Source organism: Nomascus leucogenys, chromosome 2 (assembly GCF_006542625.1).
Source record: "Nomascus leucogenys isolate Asia chromosome 2, Asia_NLE_v1, whole genome shotgun sequence".
NCBI classification, from domain to species: Eukaryota; Metazoa; Chordata; class Mammalia; order Primates; family Hylobatidae; genus Nomascus; species Nomascus leucogenys.
In genome coordinates this window covers 40,227,573-40,239,012 of record NC_044382.1, presented here as the reverse complement: position 1 = coordinate 40,239,012, position 11,440 = coordinate 40,227,573, and the positions used below count along the sequence as shown (strand labels likewise).

Here is an 11,440-nt window from a genome sequence, read left to right as displayed (position 1 = left end):
GGTGGCAGAGGCAAGGCAGCTCACTGCTATACAGTGTTCCAAGAACCAGGTGGCCGTGACTTCCCATCTTCAGTTTCCCAGCGACACCCGGAAAGACACCGTGCCATAGGTCGAGGCCCGGGGTCAAGGCCCCGCCTCTCCTGGGCGGCCCCTGCCCAGGCTGGCCCAGCCGCTCCTCCCCCGCACTCCGGGCTCGCTCTCACGGTCCCTGAGGTGGGCGGGCGGGCCCTGGATGACAGCGGTAGAACCCCGGCCCGACTCGCCCTCGCCCCCGCTCTGGGTCTGGGCTTCCCCAGCCTAGTTCACGCCTAGGAGCCGCCTGAGCAGCCGCGCGCCCAGCGCCACACGCCCCGAGCCCTCCCCGCCTGGGCGTCCCCGGCTCCCGCGAGCGCTCGGGCTCCCGGCTTGGAACCAGGGAGGAGGGAGGGAGCGAGGGAGCAACCAGTGGCGACCCGGAAATGCCATATAAGGAGCAGGAAGGATCCCCCGCCGGAACAACCCTTATTTGGGCAGCACCTTATTTGGAGTGGCCCGATATGGCCCGGCCGCTTCCGGCTCTGGGAGGAGGGAAGAAGGCGGAGGGAGGGGCGGGGGCAACGCGGGAACTCCGGAGCGGCGCGGGTCCCGGAGGCCCCGGCGGCGGCTAGAGCTCTAGGCTTCCCCGAAGCCTGGGTGCCTGGGATGCGGGCGCGGGCGCGGGCCTCAGGGTGCAGGATGGAGGTGCCGGGCGCTGTCGGATGGGGGGCTTCACGTCACTCCGGGTCCTCCCGGCCGGTCCTGCCATATTAGGGCTTCCTGCTTCCCATATATGGCCATGTACGTCATGACGGAGGCGGGCCCGTGCGGCTCCAGACCCTTCAAATAGAGGCGGATCCGGGGAGTCGCGAGAGATCCCAGCGCGCAGAACTTGGGGAGCCGCCGCCGCCGCCATCCGCCGCCGCAGCCAGCTTCCGCCGCCGCAGGACCGGCCCCTGCCCCAGCCTCCGCAGCCGCGGCGCGTCCACGCCCGCCCGCGCCCAGGGCGAGTCGGGGTCCCCGCCTGCGCGCTCCTCAGTGTTCCCCACGACCCGCATGTAACCCGGCCAGGCCCCCGCAACTGTGTCCCCCGCAGCTCCAGCCCCGGGCTGCGCCCACCCGCCCCGACATCAGCTCTCCAGCCTGCTCGTCCAGGATGGCCGCGGCCAAGGCCGAGATGCAGCTGATGTCCCCGCTGCAGATCTCTGACCCGTTCGGATCCTTTCCTCACTCGCCCACCATGGACAACTACCCTAAGCTGGAGGAGATGATGCTGCTGAGCAACGGGGCTCCCCAGTTCCTCGGCGCCGCCGGGGCCCCAGAGGGCAGCGGCAGCAACAGCAGCAGCAGCAGCAGCGGGGGTGGTGGAGGCGGCGGGGGCGGCAGCAACAGCAGCAGCAGCAGCAGCACCTTCAACCCTCAGGCGGACACGGGCGAGCAGCCCTACGAGCACCTGACCGCAGGTAAGCAGTGGCCTACGCCGAGGGGGAACCCTTTCGCCACCTCCTGGCGTCCTGTCCTTCACCGCAGGAGTGCTCCTGGACCTTAGGATGAGAGCCGGGTTTCACTTTCATTCCTCGCATCCCCAGAGTCATGTATTAGAGGGATGCCAAGGGACCCCACACAGCCCACCCCCTGCCCTCATCCCTAGCGGAGCCCAGAGGATCGAGCTTTTGTTTTGGATGGAGAGCTCTGGAGCTGCGTGGGTGGGTGAAGGGGGAGGGCTTGTTTTGATGAGCGGGGCTGCGCCCCCCACCTCCAGAACGGCTTGCCTTGCCTTGCTTGCCGCCTGTCCCCAAGGAAGGACCGTGATCCTTGGCCGTGGATGTCCCGGCAGCCCGGGTTTGGGGGCGCGCACTAGCCGCGGCCGTGGGGGTGCTGGCGGGAATCCCTCGCCCGCGCAGCCGCCGCTGCGGAGCGCTGCGAGCTGCAGTGGAGGGGGATTCTCCGTATTTGCGTCAGCTGTTGTTGAAATGGGCTCTACCACTGGAACGGGTCCAGGAACATTGCAATCTGCTGCTATCAATTATTAACTACCTCTGGAGTCAATGGTAGCCGGCCCGACCTCTTGCCTGGCAGCTCGGGTCGTCCTCGTCCTCCAGTGATTGCTTTCCAGTAACCAGACCTCCCGCTTCTCTCTCTCCTGCCAGAGTCTTTTCCTGACATCTCTCTGAACAACGAGAAGGTGCTGGTGGAGACAAGTTACCCCAGCCAAACCACTCGACTGCCCCCCATCACCTATACTGGCCGCTTTTCCCTGGAGCCTGCACCCAACAGTGGTAACACCTTGTGGCCCGAGCCCCTCTTCAGCCTGGTCAGTGGCCTCGTGAGCATGACCAACCCACCGGCCTCCTCGTCCTCAGCACCATCTCCAGCGGCCTCCTCCTCCTCCGCCTCCCAGAGCCCACCCCTGAGCTGCGCAGTGCCATCCAACGACAGCAGTCCCATTTATTCAGCGGCACCCACCTTCCCCACGCCGAACACTGACATTTTCCCTGAGCCACAAAGCCAGGCCTTCCCGGGCTCGGCAGGGACAGCGCTCCAGTACCCGCCTCCTGCCTACCCTGCCGCCAAGGGTGGCTTCCAGGTTCCCATGATCCCCGACTACCTGTTTCCACAGCAGCAGGGGGATCTGGGCCTGGGCACCCCAGACCAGAAGCCCTTCCAGGGCCTGGAGAGCCGCACCCAGCAGCCTTCGCTCACCCCCCTGTCTACTATCAAGGCCTTTGCCACTCAGTCGGGCTCCCAGGACCTGAAGGCCCTCAATACCAGCTACCAGTCCCAGCTCATCAAACCCAGCCGCATGCGCAAGTACCCCAACCGGCCCAGCAAGACGCCCCCCCACGAACGCCCTTACGCTTGCCCAGTGGAGTCCTGTGATCGCCGCTTCTCCCGCTCCGACGAGCTCACTCGCCATATCCGCATCCACACAGGCCAGAAGCCCTTCCAGTGCCGCATCTGCATGCGCAACTTTAGCCGCAGCGACCACCTCACCACCCACATCCGCACCCACACAGGCGAAAAGCCCTTCGCCTGCGACATCTGTGGGAGAAAGTTTGCCAGGAGTGATGAACGCAAGAGGCATACCAAGATCCACTTGCGGCAGAAGGACAAGAAAGCAGACAAAAGTGTTGTGGCCTCTTCAGCCACCTCCTCTCTCTCTTCCTACCCATCCCCGGTTGCTACCTCTTACCCGTCCCCGGTTACTACCTCTTATCCATCCCCAGCCACCACCTCATACCCATCCCCTGTGCCCACCTCCTTCTCCTCTCCCGGCTCCTCGACCTACCCATCCCCTGTGCACAGTGGCTTCCCCTCCCCGTCGGTGGCCACCACGTACTCCTCCGTTCCCCCTGCTTTCCCGGCCCAGGTCAGCAGCTTCCCCTCCTCAGCTGTCACCAACTCCTTCAGCGCCTCCACAGGGCTTTCGGACATGACAGCAACCTTTTCTCCCAGGACAATTGAAATTTGCTAAAGGGAAAGGGGAAAGAAAGGGAAAAGGGAGAAAAAGAAACACAAGAGACTTAAAGGACAGGAGGAGGAGATGGCCATAGGAGAGGAGGGTTCCTCTTAGGTCAGATGGAGGTTCTCAGAGCCAAGTCCTCCCTCTCTACTGGAGTGGAAGGTCTATTGGCCAACAATCCTTTCTGCCCACTTCCCCTTCCCCAATTCCTATTCCCTTTGACTTCAGCTGCCTGAAACAGCCATGTCCAAGTTCTTCACCTCTATCCAAAGAACTTGATTTGCATGGATTTTGGATAAATCATTTCAGTATCATCTCCATCATATGCCTGACCCCTTGCTCCCTTCAATGCTAGAAAATCGAGTTGGCAAAATGGGGTTTGGGCCCCTCAGAGCCCTGCCCTGCACCCTTGTACAGTGTCTGTGCCATGGATTTCGTTTTTCTTGGGGTACTCTTGATGTGAAGATAATTTGCATATTCTATTGTATTATTTGGAGTTAGGTCCTCACTTGGGGAAAAAAAAAAAAGAAAAGCCAAGCAAACCAATGGTGATCCTCTATTTTGTGATGATGCTGTGACAATAAGTTTGAACCTTTTTTTTGAAACAGCAGTCCCAGTGTTCTCAGAGCATGTGTCAGAGTGTTGTTCCGTTAACCTTTTTGTAAATACTGCTCGACTGTACTCTCACATGTGGCAAAACATGGTTTGGTTTTTCTTTTTTTTTTTTTTTTGAAAGTGTTTTTTCTTCGTCCTTTTGGTTTAAAAAGTTTCACGTCTTGGTGCCTTTTGTGTGATGCGCCTTGCTGATGGCTTGACGTGCAATTGTGAGGGACATGCTCACCTCTAGCCTTAAGGGGGGCAGGGAGTGATGATTTGGGGGAGGCTTTGGGAGCAAAATAAGGAAGAGGGCTGAGCTGAGCTTCGGTTCTCCAGAATGTAAGAAAACAAAATCTAAAACAAAATCTGAACTCTCAAAAGTCTATTTTTTTAACTGAAAATGTAAATTTATAAATATATTCAGGAGTTGGAATGTTGTAGTTACCTACTGAGTAGGCGGCGATTTTTGTATGTTATGAACATGCAGTTCATTATTTTGTGGTTCTATTTTACTTTGTACTTGTGTTTGCTTAAACAAAGTGACTGTTTGGCTTATAAACACATTGAATGCGCTTTATTGCCCATGGGATATGTGGTGTATATCCTTCCAAAAAATTAAAAGGAAAATAAAGTGGCTGCGATTGGGTATGTGTTTCCTGGGTTAGGGGAGGGACTCTGCCCCATTGAGGGCTGTGAGGTTTTCTGAACACTCGGCCTTTAGAGATACAAGGATCCTCCAGCCAGAGTCAGGCCCACTGTGTGAAACTGGAGTTCGTTATTTATGAGGACTGAGTATGGGTCTTCAAACAGGGTCTCGCTCTATCCACCTAGGCTGGAGTGCAGTAGTGTAATCACAGCTCACTGCAGCCTTGACGTCCCAGGCTCAAGTGATCCTCTCACCTCAGCCTCCTGAGTAGCTGGGACTATAGGCACGTGCCACCACACTCGGCTAATGTTTATAGAGACAGGGTTTTGCCATGTTGTCCAAGCTGGGGTTCTCTTCTTGATAGTGGGCCTGTTCCTCTTCAGTCTGTTGGGCTGAAACTTTACCTTGGTTAGCTAAAGCCAAGAAAGGCCAGAGTTAGGGCTGGGACATGTGTGGCCAGAGGCAGTGTTACTCTCCTGGCATCAAATGTTGGGCCAGTCCCGTCCCCCACCTCTACTCAGGGTTGGAAAATCCATGATCTTGGGAATCCCTGCCATGTGCAGTTAGGGGAGGTAAGAAGTGGGCACAAGGGCTTTGGAGAAACAGTAACAATGCTGGGGCCAACTCAGCCTCTCCCTCCCATTCACCATGTCCCCAGCAACTTGAGGGCATCAAAGAAGCCTAGAAGAGGTAGAGGCCAGTTCTCAAGCCAACAATCCTTCCAGGAAGAAATTCTTATTACTTGCCAGCTGGAACTGCCATCCTTGGCAGCCTCGTGGGACAGAGGATAGAGTGGGCAGAAGGCTGGCCTGGTGTCTAAAGTTCCCATCCAGGCCAAATCTTTTCCCATTGTGTAGGAGGCCTGAGGTTCTAGGTTCTTTTGGCCCCAGTCCCCTGAGGGACCACTCCTGCTGCTGGGGCAATCCCTGTGGGCACATGAGCATCTGCCTACTCTGAGAGAGGCCTTGACCTGGCCACGACAGACACCATGGGAGGAATGTGGATTGTTGGCTGGGGAGACAGATACGAGACACAGATCACAACATGGTATTGTGTTATGCAATATGGGCAAGAATGGAGCTCTTTGGGAGCACAGTGAAGGGCACCCAACCCACCCAGGGGTTTAGGAAAGGTGGAAAAATTGAGTTAGGAAGCACAAGCAGGAGTCAACCTGATTGACTTGGTTTGTGGGTGAGGCAGGGAGGACACTGGCTAAGTCTACTCAGCAGTATGGATGAGATGGATTACTGAGTGGAAGCACTACCTCCAACCCTGATATCTAAGTCTTTTGTGAATTGGTCAGACTCCACCATTCACTGGGTGGATAGGTACAATAGATTTGATGTACTGGAATTCCCAAGCCTTGGCTCCTCTCCCAACTTCTGACTCCTAAAATCAGAGGGACAATGAGGTATCCCCTTGACCTGGTATGGTTATCAGGCCCTGAGTGAAGTGAAAGTCTAATCTGCTTCTATCTCTTCTCCTTCCTCTAAGGGTCTCCCAGGTGGTTCTCAACCCATACTTTCTGGAGCCAGAGGAATTCCGATAAACCCCCGACATTGGCCCAATTCTTTCTTGTGCAGTCTAGCCTTCCCTGACGAACACTGTTGACCTCTGCCCTTTCCCATGGCACCGGACTCCTCAGCCTTGAGCAGGGGGAACAGGACACCTTCTCTAGCAAGGGGCACATCCCTGTGAGCCTCCTGGAAAAATTGCCAGGTCCTGATGGCACAATATTTGTATTGGCACACCTCTTCCCAGCCCCACCTACCCCTCCCCATCTCACTCTAGGCCCAGGAACACAAGTCCATGCCTGTTACACATTCTTAAGAGTTTCTCACTCCAGACTCCCAAGAAATAAAACATGGCAAGAATAAAATATGAAAGAAAGAGCATTGAGACTCTATTTCTTTAAAGCAGAGAGTCTTGTATGTTACAAGTGCATCAGAATGAGATTCCCAGGCCCTATGAACAGAGCAGGTGACTGATACCTTACATTTGGAATAGGGTCCTGGAACTGGCCTTGATAACAAGGTCATTCTGATGCAGATGCCTTGTCGTTAGCTAATATTTATTTTATTTTATTTTTGAGACAGGGTTTCATTGTGACTCAGGCTGGAGTGCAGTGGTGCGATTATAGCCCATTGTAACCTTGAACTCCTGGGCTCAAAGTCTTCTCCAGCCTCCCAAGTAGCTGAGAATACAGATGCAATACAGGTGGCTAATTTTTAAAATTTTTTTTAAATTTATTTTTTGCGACAGAGTCTGGCTCCGTCGCCCAGGCTGGAGTACAATGGCACGATCTCGGCTCACTGCAACCTCCACCTCCTGGGTTCAAGTGATTCTCCTGCCTCAGCCTCCCAAGTAGCTGGGATTACAGGCACCCACCACCACACTTAGCTAATTTTTGTATTTTTAGTAGACACAGTTTCACCATGTTTGCCAGTCTGGTCTTGAATTCCTGACCTCAGGTGATCTGCCCACCTTGGCCTCCCAAAGTGCTGGGATTACAGGCGTGAGCCACCACACCCAACCTTTAATTTTTTTTTTTTTTTTTAAGAGATGGGAGGGTCATACTTTGTTGCCCAGGATGGTCTCAAACTCCTGAGCTGGAGTAGTCCCTCCCATCTTGGCCTCTCAAGGTGCTGGGATTACAGGCGTGAGCCAACACATTTGGCTGCTAGCTAATTTTTATTAGTCCATCACCAGGGTTTCTTTAGGTTCTGACAGTCCAAACTGAAGTTTCTTTTCATGGCTGAAATAGGGAATGGGGCAAAAAACTGCTTCCTTTACGGCCGGACGTGGTGGCTCACGCCTGTAATCCCAGCACTTTGGGAGGCCGAGGTGGGTGGATCATGAGGTCAGGAGTTCAAGACCAGCCTGGGCAAGATGGTGAAACCCCATCTCTACTGAAAGTACAAAAATTACAGCGCGCCTGTAATCCCAACTACTCAGGAGGCTGAGGCAGGAGAATTGCTTGAACCTGGGGGGCGGAGGTTGCAGTGAGCCGAGATCGCGCCACTGCACTCCAGCCTGGGTGACAGAGTGAGACTCCATCTCAAAAAAAAAAAAAAAAAAAAAAAACTGCTTCCTTTTACAGTCCTATAGTATAATGAATGTGTTGGCTGATATAAAAATAAAAATATAAGAATAAGAAGTGTTTATTTAAATTCCTACTCCTGCTAGGGAAATAGAAAACCAAGGTCACGAGACAGTGCTGATAAGAGCTCTCATCATTATAAAGGTTAAGGTTGGAGAAGGGTCCCGGAGAGTGTTGAACAATTGATTGCTACCTGGGGACATTGTCTAGGGCTTCAGGAATGTGAGGAAGGACAGAGAGGAGTAGGGTAGAAGGGAGTTGGGGGTGGGGGACTGGGCTAAGGACAAGGACAGGTTTTGATTCTGAAGTGAAAGAACCAGGTCCTGAAGACCCTTGACCCTTCCTCCTCCTACCTGAAAGGTACTCTTTTTGCTTGAATTTCAGGAATGTTGAGCCTCGTTCTTACCTGTTTTGAAAGATTCCAACCACTCAGGAAGGCGGAGCTTGGCCCGGGATTTGCAGCACGCTGGAGTTTTCAGTGTGTTTCCTTCCACCTTCCCCCTATTCAGAACCGCCCCTATCCCCCAGGTATGGAACTGGAGCCAGGTAAGAGTACTATAGGGTCAAAGGTATTCCCTGCCAGTCCCCCTCCCTGCATCCATACTGTTTTCACGGTTTCAGGACACACTTAATGCAGTTGGAGAGGGGAAGCCATTGGGCAGAGCGATATCCCAGAGTCCTAAGGGAAATGAGGCCAAGTTTAAAAGAATCAGATGTCAAGAAAATAACCTTTCAACATTTTACCCAGAAACCTTTGGGTGCTAATAAGATTTTTGCACCCAAATAGCAAATCTAACCCTCTACTTCAGTAATTTTTCTCTCAGTCTCCTTATCTCCATTACTAGGACCTAGGAGAGCCTCTGTGGCTAAGCTTACTTCAGATGACCTCTTAGGTCAGATCGGTGGCCCAGCAACTCAGATGCAAGTAAAATCTCATTTCCCTTTCCAGGGAGTTCTCTCCATCAAGCCCATTCTCCTTAGCACTTAGGGTTTTAAAAATTATTATTACAACTCTATTGAGGGCTGTGTGTGGTGGCTCACACCTATAATTACTGCACTTTGGGAGGCCGAGGCTGGAGATCGCTTGAGCCCAGGAGTTCAAGACCAGCCTGGGCAACATAGGGAGACCCCGTCTCTACAAAAAAATAAAATAAACCGGGCATAGCGGCCCATGCCTGTAGTTCCAGATACTCGGGACGCTGAGGTAGGAGGATTGCTTGAGCCTGGGACATCAAGGCTGCAGTGAGCTGAGATCGTGCCTCTTCACTCCAGCTTGGGCAGCAGAGCAAGACCTGGTTTCAAAAAAAATTTTTTTAACTATTTTTGTATTTTTTAGTCCAGGTGCGGTAGCTCATGACTGTAATCCCAGCACTTTGGGAGGCCGAGGCGGGTGGATCATCTGAGGTCAGGAGTTCAAGACCAGCCTGGCCAACATGGTGAAACCTGGTCTCTACTAAAAATACAAAAATTAGCCAGGCATCATGGCAGCCACCTGTAGTCCCAGCTACTCGGGAGGCTGAAGCAGGAGAATCGCTTGAACCCGGGAGGCGGAGGTTGCAGTGAGCCGAGATCACGCCACCGCACTCCAGCTTGGGCAACAAGAGTGAAACTCCATCTCAAAAAAAGAAAGAAAAGAAAGGAGGAAGCTTATCTGTGAAAAAGAAAAGCACGATCACAAGGAATATAGGCAGATGTACAGAACTGAAATTCGAATGGCGAGGATGGCAAGAAAAGCTGGCAACTTCTATGTACCTGCAGAACCCAAATTGGCGTTTGTCATCAGGATCACAGGCGTCAATGGTGTGTGAGCCCAAAGGTCCAAAAGGTGTTGCACCTTCTTTGCCTGCGTCAAACTTTAATGGAAACTTTGTGAAGCTCAACAGGCTTCAGTTAACATGCTGAGGATTGTAGACCCATATATTGCATATATTGGATACCCAAATCTGAAGTCAGTAAATGAACTAATTTACAAGCGTGGTTACGGCAAAATCAATAAGAAGCAAATTGCTTTGATACATAACACTTTGATTGCTTGATCTGTTGGTAAATATGGCATCATCTCCCTGGAGGATCTGATTCATGAGATCTATACTGTTGGAAAATGCTTCAAAGAAGCAAATGACTACCTGTGGCTCTTCAAATTATCTTCTCCACGAGGTGGAATGAAGAAAAAGACCACCCATTTTGTAGAAGGTGGAGATGCTAGCAACAGGGAGGACCAGATCAACAGGCTTATTAGAAGAATGAACTAAGGTGTCTACCGTGATTATTTTTCTAAGGTGGTCAGTTAATAAACAGTACATACTCTTGGCCGGGCGTGGTGGTTCACGCCTGTAATCCCAGCACTTTGGGAGGCTGAGGTGGGTGGATCACAAGGTCAGGAGTTCGAGACCATCCTGCCTAACACGGTGAAACCCCATCTGTACTAAAAATACAAAAAAATTAGCTGAGTGTGGTGGCGGGTGCCTGTAGTCCCAGCTACTCGGGAGGCTGAGGCAGGAGAATGGCGTGAACCTGGGAGGTGGAGCTTGCAGTGAGCCGAGATCGTACCACTGCACTCCAGCCTGGGCGACAGAGCAAGACTCCATCTCAAGAAAAAGACAAAAAAAAAATAAATAAATAAGTAAATAAATAAAACAGTACCTACGCTCAAATTGAAAAAAAACAAAACAAAACACTCCTGGCCTCCTCTTTGCCTTTTGAAGCATCTTTTGGGCAAACTTCTTTCTCAGGTGCTTGATTTTCAGCTCTTCGAAATTCCTTTTCTTTTTCTTTTCTTTTCTTTTTTTTTTTTGAGACGGAGTTTCACTCTTGTTGCCCAGGCTGGAGTGTAGTGGCACGGTCTTGGCTCACTGCAACCTCCACCTCCCAGGTTCAAGTGGTTCTCCTGCCTCAGCCCCCGGAGTAGCTGGGATTACAGGCATGTGCCACCACGCCCAGCTAATTTTGTAATTTTAGTACAGAAGAGTTTCTCCATATTGGTCAGGCTGCTCTCAAACTCCCAACTTCAGGTGATCCGCCCGCCTCAGCCTCCCAAAGTGTTGGGATTACAGGCGTGAGCCACTGCGCCCGGACTCCTTCGCATTTTCTTAAGGGTTTCTGGCACAGCAGGAAACTTCTTCTTCTTCTCTTCTATACCCTTCATGGTTCCAGCCAGAAAAAGAGGATAGAGTATCTTATATATGGAATCATTCCATATGTCCTTGATTTGATCTGGCTTCCTTCACTTAGCATCACTGTTCAGGTTTCACTGATGTTGCTGTGTGTACACTGCAAATAGTTCACTGCTTTTCATTGCCAAGTAGCATTCTGCTATATGGCTATGCCCCAGTTGTTCATCCTTTCCCCTGTGGAGGGACATCTGGGCTGATTCTTTTGGTGCTATTACAGATAAAGCTGCTGTGATCACTGGAGCACAAGTCCTTGTGTGGATGTGTCCACATTTACTCCAAAGTTTCCCCCCAACTGTTCTGGCTCCTTCTTCCCACCATATCCACATTTTTTCACATCCCTGGTGCTTAAAACAACAAGCACCCATCTTCTCCCACACTCACAGTCAAAGTCTCCTAAAAGATTTGCTTCCTTTAATCATTGCTCAAGTAAACAGAGCCAGCCCCTT

The 11,440-nt window shown here is 52.3% G+C and overlaps 1 protein-coding gene across 1 annotated transcript; it reads left to right on the top strand.

Annotated features, from left to right (window-relative positions):
* Positions 1-891: 891 nt before the first annotated feature.
* On the top strand, positions 892-4,711 carry EGR1 (early growth response 1). The gene is made up of 2 exons (XM_030828603.1): positions 892-1,478; positions 2,166-4,711. Exons 1-2 carry the CDS (start codon positions 1,172-1,174, stop codon positions 3,488-3,490), a joined length of 1,632 nt encoding a protein of 543 aa, XP_030684463.1. The 5' UTR covers positions 892-1,171; the 3' UTR covers positions 3,491-4,711.
* The last annotated feature ends 6,729 nt before the right edge of the window (positions 4,712-11,440 follow it).